This window comes from Ammospiza nelsoni, chromosome 22 (genome assembly GCF_027579445.1).
Source record: "Ammospiza nelsoni isolate bAmmNel1 chromosome 22, bAmmNel1.pri, whole genome shotgun sequence".
Taxonomy (NCBI): Eukaryota; Metazoa; Chordata; class Aves; order Passeriformes; family Passerellidae; genus Ammospiza; species Ammospiza nelsoni.
In genome coordinates this window covers 5,279,023-5,294,638 of record NC_080654.1, presented here as the reverse complement: position 1 = coordinate 5,294,638, position 15,616 = coordinate 5,279,023, and the positions used below count along the sequence as shown (strand labels likewise).

General features: G+C 55.9%; 1 protein-coding gene across 1 annotated transcript; it reads left to right on the top strand.

The window, feature by feature from the left end:
• Window positions 1-4,487: 4,487 nt before the first annotated feature.
• Window positions 4,488-15,506, top strand: ZNF362 (zinc finger protein 362). The gene is made up of 9 exons (XM_059487512.1): window positions 4,488-4,517; window positions 6,387-6,471; window positions 11,365-11,428; window positions 11,562-11,808; window positions 11,895-12,216; window positions 12,314-12,538; window positions 13,710-13,788; window positions 13,865-14,023; window positions 14,100-15,506. Exons 1-9 carry the CDS (start codon window positions 4,508-4,510, stop codon window positions 14,214-14,216), a joined length of 1,308 nt encoding a protein of 435 aa, XP_059343495.1. The 5' UTR covers window positions 4,488-4,507; the 3' UTR covers window positions 14,217-15,506.
• The last annotated feature ends 110 nt before the right edge of the window (window positions 15,507-15,616 follow it).

Below are 15,616 nucleotides of genomic sequence, written 5' to 3'. Positions count from 1 at the left end.
CATCCCAACTGGAGCACGTGGCACTCAGCCAGCACTGCCAACACTCACCCTGGCGGATCATTGGGCAACGAAGGGAAACCACAGCGTGGTTTGGGCAAACAGGGAAATTAATCCCAGTTAATTAGTAAATTGGCTTTGTTACCTCCTGGTAAACCCTGTGTGAGCCAGGGGGGCTGCACCATGCCTTGATTCCCAATCTTTTTACGGGATACACGGCCCTTCCCTGCTGCGGTTCCAGCAGGCTGGAGGATCCCACAATGTGGCAAGAGCCTGGGTGATGCGGCCAAGCCGGCGGGCAGGGAAAAACCTGTCTGTGCTCCCCACGTGTGCTGCGTGTGCCGGGAATGCCGGTGGCAAGGGAGGGAGGCCCTGAGGAGCCGGCGGTGCTGGAATGTTCCCCCTGGCTGCCGGCGGCATGGGCACGCCGGGACGTGCCTGCTCCGGCTCTTGGCGTGTGTGATTCCATCCTGGCACGGAAATCCATCCCTGCTGGAGTGCCGGGAGCACCCTGGAGTGCTCCACCCCGCTGGGTTTCATCCCAACCTTGTTGGTGGACCCCCCTTTCCTGAGGAGGATGCTGCACTCCTCCATAGAGGAAGCAGGAAGCCGCCCCACACCGCCAGTTCTCATCTCCGCAGTGCTTTGCAAACAGTAACTAATTAATCCTAATTAACTCGTTACCTAATTAGAGCCCAAGGGCTCTCCCCTTTGCAGGGAGATGGGAAATTCTGGCACCTCAGGGGATTTTTTTTTTTCCAGCCCAAAACCTCCATGTTTGCTTCACACCAGCATCAGACTGTGCCCTTTGTACTCTCCATCGCTGCCAATCCAGGGAGAAAAACCTACTTTTTGGGGTTGCTAATGCCAAGAAGCCTGGAATGAACATTTTCCCTCATGTGGATAGCTGGCACTGGGAATACTGGCATCCCTAATGCCTGCTGTGCCCACCCATCCCAGGGGAGCCCACTCTGGTAGGTGCTTTCAACCACGTTTTTATGTAAAACAAGGGATTTTTGGGGAAGGAAACAAGTAGGTGGGTGGGATGAAGGTGTTTCCCAAAGAATTCCCTTTCCATGGGAGTGCCACAGGCTTTGGGAACACTGGAAAAGTTCTAGAGGATCCCAGTGTCACCACTCAAGGACCACATTTCTCACCAGAAAATCCCAGTTTGAAACCCATAGAATGGAAACCCATAAAAATCTCCTTTTCTCTGCTGAGCCTGCCGAAGATCCTGTATGGATCTGGTGCTGGTGGAATGGGAAGGACACACTGCTCTGTGGAGGTCTAACAGCCCTGTGGCTTTGCAGAAACCCTGTGGTGGTGATTCCAGCATGATTTCCTTCCACTCCCACCTTCTGCTCCTTTTAATCGTGGTTGGATCTATCCTGGGAGCAAAACCAGCCTTGGAATCATATTTTTTTTCAGCAGGCAAGCACTAATTTCCTTCATTTTCCAGCCTCTGGGATGGAGCTGGGCATGGGTTTTGTTGTTCTTCTTTTTTTTTTTTTTTCTTTCCCTGCATACCAACCACCTTCCCAGGAAAGGGGCCCCTTTCCCACACCCAAGATTAATCCACCCAAAGTAGAGTTGGAAAAAAAGCCTGGAGTGTCACTTCTCCCAGCCAGTCCCAACAAGGAAAATCCCAGGAGATGTTCGCCAATCCTTGGTGGATCCCACAAGTTCAGCAGTGACCCACGCCATCTCCTCCCAGTGCAGATTTGGGATTGGATAACTCCACTCCCCCTGCAAAAAAAAAAATCAGAAAATGCCTAAATTGGTGCCGAGGTTTAAAACCACCAGTTTCTTCATCACAGGGAAAAAAAATCCCACAGCAGAAGTGAAAGCCCTGATGGAAATTAACCCAGAGAGGGTGAAATCAGACATTAGGGAAGCTCTGGGGGGATCCAGGCTCTCCCAGTGTTCCATTTTTGGGTGGCAACTTCTGGGTGTCAATATCCGAAAAATCAGATAAAAAGGGAGTTTTGGAGCTGCTGGCTCAGGTTCTTGGTTGAGTCATGGATAATTAATGGATCTGGGGACCTTCCAGGATGGGGAAGTGATGGGAGACGGGGGATCCCAGCTGGAGGGTGACAGAGAATGAGGGGAGAGCCAGGGACAGGCCCAGAGGTCCCACGGGGGATGGTGCCTCTGTCCCAGCTCCATTGCTGTGGCCAGAACGTGTTCCAGGGGTTCTGACACCCCAGGCAGCTGCAAAGGGATGTCCACTCCGTGTCTTGGGTGCCCATCCCATCCCATCCTATCCCATGCCATCCCATCCCATGCCATCCCATCCCATCCCATGCCATCCCATGCCATCCCATGCCATCCCATGCCATCCCATGCCATTCCATGCCATGCCATGCCATGCCATGCCATCCCATCCCATCCCATCCCATCCCATCCCATCCCATCCCATCCCAAATCCTTTCCCATTTCCCACCTCTCTCAGAGGCACCATTTCCTTTCAGGACATCCCTCTCCTCTCCATCCTCCTCTGTGACAGAACATTTTGGGAAAACATGACAAAGAGCCTTAATTTTTTGTTTGTTTGATTTTTTAAAGTAATTTTAAAAGTGAAAACTCAGAAGCTCTAGGGTAAATCCCTTGGACCTAGGAGAAGAGGAATGGATGGGATTTGCCCCGCTCTTCCTTCCCCTGTGTGCAGTGTCTGTGGATTTAGGGAGCTGCAAGAGACCCACAGAGGAGCTGGGGGGACCCTGAGTTTGGGGGAGACCCCGAGAGGGGCTGGACACCCCTGGGAAATGTTGGGGATCCTCAGGGTGATGAGGAGGACTGGGGATGTCCCTGATGGGGCTGTGGAGCCTCACAGAGGGGCTGAGGGTGGCAGAGGCAGAGAGGGGGGCAGAGAGGGGGAAATTTAGGGGAATTTGGGGGATAAGAGGAACTGGGGTGCGTGGGGTATTAGGGGAACAAAGAAGGGCTGGGACCTGTGGGGGGCTGAGGAGATTTGGGGGGCTAAGGGAGTTCAGGGGGATTGAGGAGAACTGAGAGGAGCTGAGGAAAACCAAGGGGGCTGAAGAGAATCAGGAGTTGTGAGGAGATTTGTGTGGGAAATGGAGGGGTGACAGCTTGTGGGGAGCTGAGAGGAATTGGGAGCATGAGGAGCTTTTGGAGGAGTTGAGGGGAATGGGGTGGAAGAGTTTTAGGGGAGAGGAGGAGATTTTGGAGAGTCTGAGCAGATTTTGAGGAGTCTGAGGAGATTTGGGAGGCCTGAGGAGATTTTGGGGTGGTCTGAAGGGATGTGGGGACATTGAGGAGTCCTGGAGATGCTAAGGAAACTAGGGGGATGAGGAGATTTGGGGGGGCTGGAGGAGGCTGAGGAGAATGAAAGGAACTGATGGGATCTGGAGGATCTGAGGAGATCTGGGGAGTCTCTGAGATTTGGGGGTCTGAGTGAAATTGAGGATCTAGGGGGATCTGGGCATTTGAAGATCTTTGGGTGGCATAAGAGGAACTGGGGGGCTGAGGAGATTTGGAGGCTTTGAGGAGATTTTGGGGGATTCCGAGCAGATTTGGGGATGTGAGGACACTGAGAATTCCTGAAGGCGCTGAGGGAACCATGCGGTTGAGATTTGAGGGATCTGAGACTTGGCAGGGTCAGAGGAGAACTGAGGAGATACAGGGGATTGAGGAACTTTGGGTGGGCTGAGGGAAAAGGGGTGACTGTGGAGATTTTGGGGGTACTGAGGTGAACTGAGTGGGCTGAGATTTGAGGGTTGCAAAAATTTGGGTGGGCTAGCGATGCTGAAGGAGTGGGGCAGGCTGAGAAGGAAGGGGAGCCGGGGGGTGAGGAGACTTGAGGCAGCTGAGGGAACCAGAGGGCTGAGGAGATTTGGGGGCCTGAGGGAACCAGGGAGCCCAGACAGGGCTGAGGGGGCTGCGGAGGTTCGGGGAGCCCTGCCGGAGCCGAGGGGACCGGCTGGATGAAGTGGTGTTGGAGGCTGAGGGAACCGGAGAGCCCCGACAGGGCTGAGGGGGCTTGGGGGGCTGCGGAGGTTCGGGGAGCCCTGCCGGGGCCGAGGGGAATGACCGGGTGAGAAGATGTTGGAGGCTGAGGGAACCGGGGAGCCCCGATAGCGCTGAGGAGGTTTGGGGGGCTGTGGGTACTGAGGCGTCTTCCCGGGCCTGAGGGAATCGGGGGCTGCGGAGCTTTGGGGAGCCCTGGGGGGCTGAGGGGAGCTGAGGGGACCTGGGCAGCCAAGAGGACTTGCAGGGCTGCGGACACCGGGCACCCCTCCCGGGGCTGAGGGAGCCGGGGCTGCGGAGCTTCGCGGAGCTCTCCGGGCGCTGCGGCGGTTTCGGGGGGCTGCGGGCCCCGGGAAGCCCTTCGGGCCGGGGTGCCCCAGCCCAGCTCAGCCCAGCCCGTCCCTGGGCGGGCGGTGGCGGCGGCGGGGCCGGGCGGGCCGGAGGCGGGGGCGGCGGCGGGGGGGCGGCGCGGGGCTCCATCTTCCTCCGTGCGGCGGAGCCGGCGGGACGGCGGGGCACCATGGCTGTCGGTATAGGAAGTGTCTTTTTTTTTTTACCTTCCCCCCCTCGCTTTATTTTTTTTTTCTTATATCCCTCATCCCTCCCTTTCCACCCCCCCGTTCCCTCTCCAAAACACCTCAAAACCCCCCGAAATCCCCCTCACCCCGGGGGCAAGCGGGAAAAGGGGGACCTTCACACACTCCCCCCATCCCCCCCCGCCCCCGCGCTGCTTTTTATTCATCTTTCATCTAAATCAATATTTTAAAAAAATTTCCCTCCTTTTTTTCCCCCCTCACCGCCCCCCCTTCCCCCTCCCCTCAGCCCTGCAGAACATGGCGTCCCCGTCCTAGCGTTTTAAAAATAAGCCGGGGCTGCCATTTTTGTTTGCCTTTTGTCTGCGAATTTTAATAAAAACGTCTGAGAATGTGGGAGAGGCGGCGGATGGAGGGGGGGTGGGGGGAGCACCCAGCCGGCCCACCCCCCCTTCCCCAAACCCCCCCTTCCACCCCCATCCCCCGGCCTTTTTGTCTGGCAACCCCCCCCCCCCCTCCGCAAATCCCCTCCCAGGTTGAGGATTTCAACTTCACTTAACCAAACTTCGCCTTTTTCCACCTCTTTTTTTTTTTTTTTTCATTATTATCATCATTATTCCACCAACCCCCCTCCAAGCAGGAAGAAGAAGGAAAAGAGAGAGAAAAAAAAGCGGGGAAAAGAGGGGGGGGGACATCGAGGAAAATACCCATTTACCAGGATTTTCCCTTTTTCTTTCCCTCTGGATGGTCTAATGGAAAAGTTAATTGCAGCCGAACGTACCTATTTTTGTGGATGTTGCATGTTTTTGGAGGGGGGGGGGTTGCTTTTTTAATGCATTCTTGGCTTTTTTTCTGACTTTTTTTGCTTACAGGAGGTGGCAGAAGCAGCGCAGGGGCTGAATATTATCATTACCATCATCATAATCACCATTATTATAATTTTCACCATTTTAATTCCTTTTCTCCTTCCTCTTCTCCTCCTTTTCTTCGCTGTTTTCTGCATTAACTGGTTTTGTCTAGAAAAGTGGTCTCGCTGGCTGGAAGGTCTAATGGAGGGGGGGAGATATTTTTTTCATGGCGTTTTTGGCAGGAATGCGGCAGCTTTAGCGAGGGACCCAAATTTCTGTGGCTGTGTCCCAGAGGTCTGTCTGTCCCTCTCCAACATATATTTAGCCATATACTATTTATACATCCATAATCTCCCGGCCACGTCGGGGGGCCTGGGGGGGGAGCTTAGAGCCGGCGTGGCCACAGTGATGGATTTGAACCCAAGAATGATGAATTCGATGATTTTGATTTCTTTTTCTCCCTTCAAGGTTGGAGGATGCTCCTTGTTGGGTTATTTTTTCCCCCCCCAAGCCTGCGGTCCTTCGGATAGCAGCCGGGTTTTTTAACCTGGGGAGGATGGAGCAGGTGAAAGCGGCTTCGAGCCCGAGGCCTTTGAGATTATAAAGTGATATTTTAGCAGAGAGGTAAAAAAAGTTTTTTTAAGTCCCTCACGGCGTGCGATTTGCCGAGAGGCGGAGGGTCCAGGGCAAGGGGATGGATTTCACCCCCACTTTTCCAGCCAGCTCCCCATCCCTCAGCTTTCCCAACAGCTCAGGGGGCGAGCGGGGCTATAAAAAAAAAAAAAAAAAAAAACCACTATTTTTTATTTTTATTTTTTTTGTTTTGTTTTTATTTTCCTTTTTTTTTTTTTTTTTTTTTGTTGTTTTCTCTCTATTTTCAGGCAAAACCCCACGTTCCCACGGGTCGGGTAGGTCGGAGCCGCTTCGCTTTTGTTCCTCCGCTGTGGGATCTCGCGCGCCGGGGGCTGGCGGGGGGTTCGGGGTGTGTGAAGTTGTCCTCCTCCTTGTCCCCCCGTAGAAAAACGCCCCACGTGCAGCACCCGGTCTCAGCTAGAGCTGGAGATGGACGCGGATAAGGGGAAGCAACGCCAGTACTCGCAGAGGTGGGCATGATGGCTGGATGGAGGGGGATCACAGGGAGGAAAAAGGAAAAAAAAAAAAAAACCCAACAAAAAAACCGCTGCTTTTATACGTTTGCAGCTTAAAATAGCGCCTAATGCAACGGTGTGCATGCATGGGATTATGTGCGTGTGCTTGTGGAAATAATATGTATGTGCACACCAGAATGCAGGTATTATATGTGTGTGTGTATATTTCTATATAAGTGGGGGTATGGTGTTTTTTTGGGGTGTTTTGGGGGTGTGAGGGACTCCTTGTTTACCCCCTCTGCAGAGAGGGGACCCCACTCCCAGCTTATGTGTGACCCCCTTGATATTTCCCTTTTAAGCAATGTGCCTTTATATGCATAAAATAATAATGTTCACCCTCAACCCCCCCACACCTTCTGCTTTTTCCCTTAAAAATGTGGATTTTTGGTCGTTGGGCACGATGTCAGGACAAGTGCATGTTGGATTCGGTGCTCTCACTCCCTCCTCAGGGTGATCCCCTGCCTGTGCCTCAGTTTCCCTGCGTGCTGTCACCCAGGAGTGACCCCCCTGTGCTGCTGGGGGTGGGCATTCGCCCCTGGCTGATTTGTGGTGCTGCCTTTGCCTTGCAGGGTGCCTGGCTGGTCTCTTTTGGGGGGGTGTGGGTGTATTTGAGGTTTGGGGGAGCAGGGCCCCCTCAGGCTGGGGAGTGGTGTGTTTTGTGGGGCATGTGTGCCCTGTGTCTGGTGTGTCACCTCATGGGCTCTGGGTCTCCCTGCGGGCTGTCCCCATGTCCCCTCTGCTGGGTCACTGGACCCAAACTGTGGATTTGGGGTCACACCGCCTTGGCCCCCATCTTTTGGGAGTGTTGCCACCCTGGTTTCCCCCTCCTCCACCCCTGAGCTGGGGTCTCCAGCGTGGCTTTGCCTCCCCTCCCGCTTACCACTGGTGCTTGGTTCCTCACCCTGCCCCGTGCACCCCTTTTCCTGCGCGGGGACCCTCGCTCCAGGCTGGGGGCTCGTTTTGGGTTGGTTTTGCTGGAAATGCAGAAGGAGAAGCCCCAGCCCAGGGCCCTTCGGGGGGCGGAAGCCGGGGGTTTAATTGGTTCCATCTTGGGTGAATTCTTGTGGCGTGCAGGCCACCCCCTCCCCGAGCCACAGGGGGCTCGCCCGGCGTTCCTGCTTCGCAGCCATGCCTGCCTCTGCCCCCTTCGCCTTGGGGTGAGTCCTTCTGGGCAGGAGGGATGTGTGTTCCCTGAGCATGGTGCTAGATGCTGGTTGGCTTTGGGATGCAGGTTTTGTGGATGGGCACTTGCTTTCCCTCCAAAACTCCTCCTGCTCCAGGTGAACCCCAGGGAAACTTGTTCTTAAGAGGGGACAGCGACCACGGCCTTGTGTTTTGGGGGGGAAACTGAGGCACGGTGGAAGGCAGAGCTGGGTTCCCCGGCCCAGGGAGCATCCCTGGTGTGTGTGGGCTGTGTTGGGAAGGGCGTGCTGGGGTTTGGTGGGGAGTGCTCAGGGTACATCCATGCCCCGGCTCGGTTCTCCCCCGTGCGCCGTCCGTGGCCGCCGCCGGCTCTCCTGCACTCGCCGCTTGCCATGGGGGGTGGGACCTGTGCCCTGATGCTCTTGCTGGGACACTTGGGGACACCAAACTCGCTGTCTTGCTCGGTCGAGGACACATTTAGCTACCAAGTGCTGCTCTGATCACCCCGAATCCCTCCCCTCTCCTCCCAGACCCCCCTCACTTTCAGGCTGTACCAGGTTGGTGGTCGCTCACCGGTCCCTGGGAGCTGCCCCTTTTCTCCCGGCGGTGGCGTGAAAAGAAATCTCTTGTTTCTTTTTATTTCAGCGAAGGCGAGACAGAGAGGGCTGCCAAGGTAGAGGCGTTCCCTAGAGAACTGTAGCTTGACTTAGCGGCAGTTGGGTAGGAAGTTGGAAGGCTCTAGTGAGCTCGTGCCCACCCGTGCCATCATCTACCTCCCATCAATCTGGAGCCTCAGCGACACGTCTCCCCAGGCAGCTGCGCCCACCTGGCTCCAGAGGCCACCCTGTGAGTACCAACCACCGACCCCGACGGCCCCGGCATTGCTGCCACCGCCCCCGCTGTCCCCTCGCCACCACCCCCAGCCCTGGCTTGCCGGCTTCTCCCGCTCTTCCCTCCCCGTGGGTGTGCAGGCCAGGAGGATTTTGGTCTCTTTTTAGGGTGCTGCTGCTGCTGCTTCCCCTCCTTGGCCCGGCTGAGCGGTGATGCCGGGTGCTGTGCTGTTCTGGGGAGTTTGGGTTTCAGCCCCGTGGTTTTGGGGCTCTGTGCATCTTTCCTGCTTGCTCTTCCCACATCCCTCTCTTCTGGCTGGGCTGCTTGGGTCTCCACCATGCTTTGGGCACCCACCTTGTCTCTGGGGATGACCTTTGGCAACCCCTCAGCAGCCAAATCTGGTGCCTGTGGAGGATGTCAGGGGCTCTTCCCACCATGGTTTGGACCACAGGACCCCACGCCACTGGAGATGTTACCCAAGAGATGCCCAGCCAAAAAACTGGGGGGGCACAGAGAGCCCTACCACCCCCTGTGCCCTGCAGAGCTGGGGGGAGACGTGCCGCAGCATTCCCTACCCTTCATCATTTCCATTTTAATGGATTTTCTTTTTTTTTCCACCTTTGCTGCATGTCAGCTTCCATTTTTCATAGTTAGCTGAGAATAGAGAAAAAGGGAGTTTTTATATATGTATATATATACTTTTTTTTCCATCTGCCTTCTTCCCCCTCCCACTCCGTTTCCCAGCCCCAGAGAAGGGGACGCCGCTCCCGACAGAGAAACACTGCACAATTTGTAACATTAAATCGGGACAGGAACAGGGATTTTTAGAATTATTTTGGCAACGCCGACCATTTCTTCCCTCTTGTTCATCCAGCTCCGAGTGTGGTGGTTTTGCAAATAATTTCTCATTTCTTTAGTAAGCCCTCCTCAGGTGGGGGTGGGGAAACACGTGATATTTGTGCTTTTCTCCCCAAAATACCCTTTGTGCCTTTCCAGCTTTGCAGGAAGGATCTTGGGACTGGTGTAGGGTTGGTGCTGTGTCCTGGTCATGGTTTGGGGGCCACGCTGGTGGCTTTGATCTGTCTGGGTGCTGCTGCTGGCTCCACTGGAGCCCAGCGTGCTGTCGGGACAGGGAGAGGGATGGACAGATGGACGGATGGGAAGGACAGAGGTCACAGGGCACCTGCTGAGATGGGGGATCAGCTCCAAAAAACCCTTTTCTAATCATAGCTCCAGTTTCCTGTTTTCCCACGGCTGCTCTGGGGTGGCTGGGGGATTGCTGCCGGGGTGCTTGGTCCTGCCTGGGGGGCTCAGAGCCCTCCTGCTCCCTGCCTGTCTCTGTACAAGGGATTCCCTGCTGCCAGCTCTGCTTTTCTCCCTGGTGTCCAGCCCCTCATGCTGGCACTGGCATCCCTCATCCCGTGCCCATCATCCCAAGAGATCTATATGTGTGTATATATACACACACAACACGGAGCCAGTGGGTAAATGCACGCTGTGGGCGGCCTGTGGGTACATATATAATTACACAAAGGAGCTGGCAGTGGCTGCATCCATGCTTGGGAAGGTGCATTTAACATGCCCAGCGAATTCCTGTTCTGTGGCTCCCCCTGTGCCACTGGGATCTGGACCTGCTATCACTTCCAAACCCTAAAATTCGGTGCTTGAGCAGGGGGAGGTGACCTGGAGTGGTTCAAGACTTGGGAAGGGGAATTCCCAGAGCTGATGCCTGGGTGGTGTCCTGGACAGTCTGTGGTGTTGAGAAATTGCTCCCATTCCTTGATAGCCTGGAACACAGCTCGTCCTGTGCCAGGCTGCTCTGTAGCACAAGGGGCAGGTGGTTCCTCCCTCCCTGCCTTGGTTTCCTCCCCAAAATGGGCATGGTCCATCCCACAGCTTCTTCAGGGTAGCTGCTGGCATGTTACATTCTGGTGGGAACAGAATTTCCTTTCTCTGCCTGCTGCCCACCTCCCTGTGGGGAGCTCAGAGTGTGTGTGAACCCTGGGGCAGCAAGTGTGAGGAGGAAGAGGAGGAAAGCTCATCATCCCCAAATCCTGCCAGCCCCCAGAGCTTCTGGGGATGCACGTTGCTGGAGGCATCGCTCTGGTTTCTCCTGGATTCCTTGCCATGGCCTGGTTTATTTTGGAGCCAGAGCTCCTGTGGGACCCTCTCCCATACATCCCATCAGGATCCTACAGATGCTTACCCTCATGCCCCATAGTGGGATTTGCTGGGATGGTGATGCCTGGTGATGCCATGGGCTGCTCTGATGGGATCATCCTCTTGCTGCCTCCTTCCAGCTGTTTCCCATTACCCAAAGATGGATTTAGGATGAGTTTTCCCAACACCTTCAAGTGTCTCCATAAATCTCCCAGCCCTGCTGGTTCCTGGTGTTCCTGTTGAGCTGCTCTGGGTGTCACAGGCACTTCACTTGGCTTTGGAGGGGGATTTTAGGGGGATTCAGCTGGGATTGCTGTTGGGTTTAGTGTGCTGCTGTGCTTGTTCTCTCCCATGGCAGTGTCCCATCCACCTCCAATCCCTTCCTGGATGGGACAAATGCTTCCAGAGCTTGGGAGACTTGGGGCTTTTCCCCAAATTTCAGCTTCCTCCTTTTCCATGTAGTGTCCTAGTGCACTCACCAGTGTTTTGTGGTCTTTGGGCAGGCAGGTGCTTGGTGTCCCCCTGATCCTACAGGAATTTTCATCAGGGAAGATGCTCGGGGGGGGGGGGTTCCCCAGTCCTGCCCCCCTCACCAGCTCCCTGCTTTTGCTCAGAGTCTGGGTCTTGCTTCTTGGGGGGTGATGGTTTGTTTTGGGGGTTCAAGGTGGAAGGGCAGGGGGATGATGTCCCATAACCGCCCCCCTCTCTCCCCAGGATGGCGGAGCCTCGCTTCAACAACCCCTACTTCTGGCCGCCCCCGCCCACCATGCCCAGCCAGGTAGGACCCCTGCACTGGGATTCTGGGGGGAGGGAGGGTGAATGGGTGTGGAGAACGCTGAGGGGGAGGCTGGGAGTGCCAGGGATCCCAGTTCCTCTGCCCTCACCCACCCGTGTGCCTTCTCCCCCCTCAGCTGGACAACCTGGTCCTGATCAACAAAATCAAGGAGCAGTTGATGGCGGAGAAGATCCGCCCCCCTCACCTGCCTCCCACCTCGGTGGCCTCGCAGCAGCCCCTCCTGGTGCCGCCCTCTCCTGCTGAGAGCAGCCAGTCCATCATGTCCCTGCCGAAGCTGCAGCAGGTGCCAGGGCTGCACCCCCAGGCCGTGCCCCAGCCTGACGTGGCCCTGCACGCCCGGCCGGCCACCAGCACCGTCACAGGTACTGTGACGCTGCTCCTGCCGCTCTGGGGGCAGAGGGTGGTGTGGGTCCCCTCAGAACTAACGCTCTGTCACGTTGCACACCAGGGTTGGGGCTGGCGTCCCGTGCACCGGCCGTCAGCACCTCGGAATCCAGCCCGGGAACAGGGACCACCACCCCCTCGACCCCCACCTCCACCAGCCAGAGCCGCCTCATCGCCTCCTCGCCCACCCTAATCTCAGGAATCACCAGCCCCCCCCTCCTCGACTCCATCAAGACAATCCAGGGCCACGGCTTGCTGGGGGCGCCCAAGGCCGAGCGGGGCCGCAAGAAGATCAAGGCGGAAAACCCCTCGGGACCGCCGGTGCTGGTGGTGCCCTACCCCATCCTGGCCTCGGGGGAGACGGCCAAAGAGGGGAAGACGTACAGGTAGGCACCCCCCCGCCCGCTGCGGGGGCCGGGGGCCGTGGCGGGGAGCCCCCCACCCCAGCCCGGTCCCTGCGGGGTTCTCCCCCACACCCTCCAGGTGTAAGGTCTGCCCCTTGACGTTCTTCACCAAGTCGGAGATGCAGATCCACTCCAAGTCGCACACGGAGGCCAAGCCCCACAAGTGCCCCCACTGCTCCAAGTCCTTCGCCAACGCCTCCTACCTGGCCCAGCACCTGCGCATCCACCTGGGCGTCAAACCCTACCACTGCTCCTACTGTGAGAAGTCCTTCCGCCAGCTCTCCCACCTCCAGCAGCACACCCGGTGAGCGCCCCGCCCAGGGGCTGGGGACGCTCGGTCCTGCTGCCAGGGAGGGGCACCCACACCCAGCAATCTCTCCTGACATCCTTTATGGCCCTGCTCTGCTTGTTGGTCCTGCTGCCATCATCTCCATCATCATCATCCCCCATCATCTCCAGCGCTTTGTCTCCACCACACTCCTCATTCCCACTCATGGATTCCCCCCCACACTGGCTGTCCCCATTGCCTTTATCATCTCCACCACACTCATCATTGTCAGCACTTCCATGCTCATCATCTCCACTACCTTCATCATCCCCACCATGCCAGTCTGACACCACAGCCCTCATTATCCCCACTGGGCTCAACATTTCCACCACCTCCGTTGTCTCCACTACCTTCCTTCCAACCACATTCACCATGCTCATCATCTGCATTACCTTTATTGCCCCCACCATGCTCAGCCATCTCCACTGTGCTTTTTCCCACGACTTTCTTCATCCCCACCACCTTCAGCTGTCCCCACCATGTCATCTGTCCACACATGCCAGTCCATCTCCTCCACACTCACCGGTTTCCAGCTCTTCCATCCTCTCCCAATCCCCATCTCTCAGCCCCGTGTCTCCCCCCTTATCCCCTGTCACCTCCTGGGGCACAGATGTCACTGTGCCACTGTAACCCTGTGATGGTGTTCACAGGGGTCTTAGGATGAGGGAAGAGAAGAGGATCTGACTCCATGTTTCAGAAGGCTTGATTTATTATTTTATGATATATATTACATTAAAACTATACTAAAAGAATAGAAGAAAGGATTTCCTCAGAAGGCTGGCTAAGAATAGAAAAAGAAGGAATGATAACAAAGGCTTGTGGCTCAGAGTCTGAGCCAGCTGACTGTGATTGGCCATTAATTAGAAACAACTTTATGAGACCAATCCCAGATGCACCTGTTGCATTCCACAGTAGCAGATAATCAATGTTTACAATTTGTTCCTGAGGCCTCTCAGCTTCCTTCTAAGGAAAGGATTTTTCATAAAACATATCTGTGACATAACCCCCCACCCCATGTCTCCCCCCCTTCTCCCCTGTCACCTGCTGGGGCACAGATGTCGCTGTGCCCACTGTAACCCCCCACTCCAGTGTGGGATTGGCCCTGGTGGTGGAAGGGGAGGTGACAATGACAATGGTGTGTCCCCAGAATCCACACCGGCGACAGACCCTACAAGTGCCCGCACCCCGGCTGCGAGAAGGCCTTCACCCAGCTCTCCAACCTCCAGGTGGGTGTGTGGGGGGACCCAGGGCAGGGGGCACGGGGTCACCGTGGTCCCCCCCTGACTCCCTGTGTCCCCTCAGTCCCACCAGCGCCAGCACAACAAGGACAAGCCCTACAAGTGCCCCAACTGCTACCGGGCGTACACGGACTCGGCCTCGCTGCAGATCCACCTGTCTGCGCACGCCATCAAGCACGCCAAGGCCTATTGCTGCAGCATGTGCGGCCGTGCCTACACCTCGGTGAGCACGGGGGATGCCCCCAAAGGTGCCCAGAGCCCCCAGCCCCCCGCTCACCCACCCTGTGTGCCCCCCACAGGAGACCTATCTGATGAAGCACATGTCCAAACACACGGTGGTGGAGCACCTGGTCAGCCAGCACTCGCCGCAGCGGACGGAGTCACCCGGCATTCCCGTACGGATCTCCCTCATCTAGGCAGGGAGGGGACAGCACCCCCCCAGCGTGAGGAGGAGGAAGAGGAGAGGGAGGAGGAAGAGGAGGAGGAGGACGAGGAGGAGGAGGACGAGACCCCCAGCGCCGCGGGCCGCGCCCGGGCCGTGCTCCTGCCCGGCTCCCGCAGGTTTGGTGACATCCAAAGACGGTTTCAGAGCACTTTGAATCTCTGCGGTTTGGTTTCTTTTTTGGGGGAGCGGGGGCAGTGGGGTTTGGGGGTGTCCCCCCTGCCAGGCCCCACCCCCCATTTTTTGGATACAAATATATATATATATATATATATTTATTGGCCAAGAACTTGGTGCTGCTAAAAAGACCAGAAATTCACCCCAAAAACGAACCGTGGATGGAGCAAAAAGCAGCTGGGGTGGGGGGGGAGAAGATCCCACCTCCACCCCCCCCACAGACTCTGGGCCCAAGCACCTCCATTTGGGGTTGATTTTTAACCATTTTGGGGGTTTTTTGTGTTCTTTTGGGGTCCCTTTCGAGGGCGAAGCCGCGGGCAGAGCTGCGTCCCCCCGGTGCCGGCCCCCCCATTCCGCAGCCCCAGTTTTGGGGGGTCTGGGGGTCCCCCTGCTTTGCCTTGTGCCTGCCTGTACATACCCCCTGTATAGAGCCGGGGGGCTCTCCCCCCAAACTCATCTATATTCTGTACTTTTTGGTTCATTTTGGATATTAACTGTGTTATTTTTTATACACTTTTTAAGCCTTAACTCAGCGTTTCTTTGGGGTTTTTTTGTTGTTGTTTTTTTTTTTTTTTCAGGGTGTTTTATTTACCTTTTATTAATTTTTAACCCCTCTGTTATTTTTTATCCCCCCTTATTATTTTTCCCCTTATTTTTTACCCCCCCATTATTTCTCCCCTCAATGTTGTACGATATCAATATTGTAACCTTTTTTGTCAGCATGTTAATACTGTGTAAATATGCCTCTTATACACTTAGCCCCCCCTTTTTTCTCCCCTTCCCCCAAATTTTGGGGCTTTTTTATTTTCCTCGCTGCCCAGCCAGGCCAGGCCTCCCTAGAGCTAGTTGGTACCTTATTAAAAAAGGGAAAAAAAAAGAAAAAAAAAAAAGGAAAAAGAGGAGAAAATGGACAAAAAGTTGCCCCTGTTGTTGCCGCCCCCATCCTGCATTGTGGTTCCTGGAGAAGCTGGGCAGGCCACGGCCTCACAGTGTGGAAAAGGAATGAAACCCCCCCAGCCCAGCCCCTTTCCAAAAAAAGAGAATAAAAGAGAACAAAAAAAAAGACCAGACCGGGAATTAATGAAACTGGGGCGTTGTGGGGAAAGATGGGGGGAGGGGACTCCCCTGTGGGGACATCTGGGGACACAGGGGGGGCCTGGTCCCTGTGGGGCTGCAGCAGGGGAGGGGGAAGCTGTG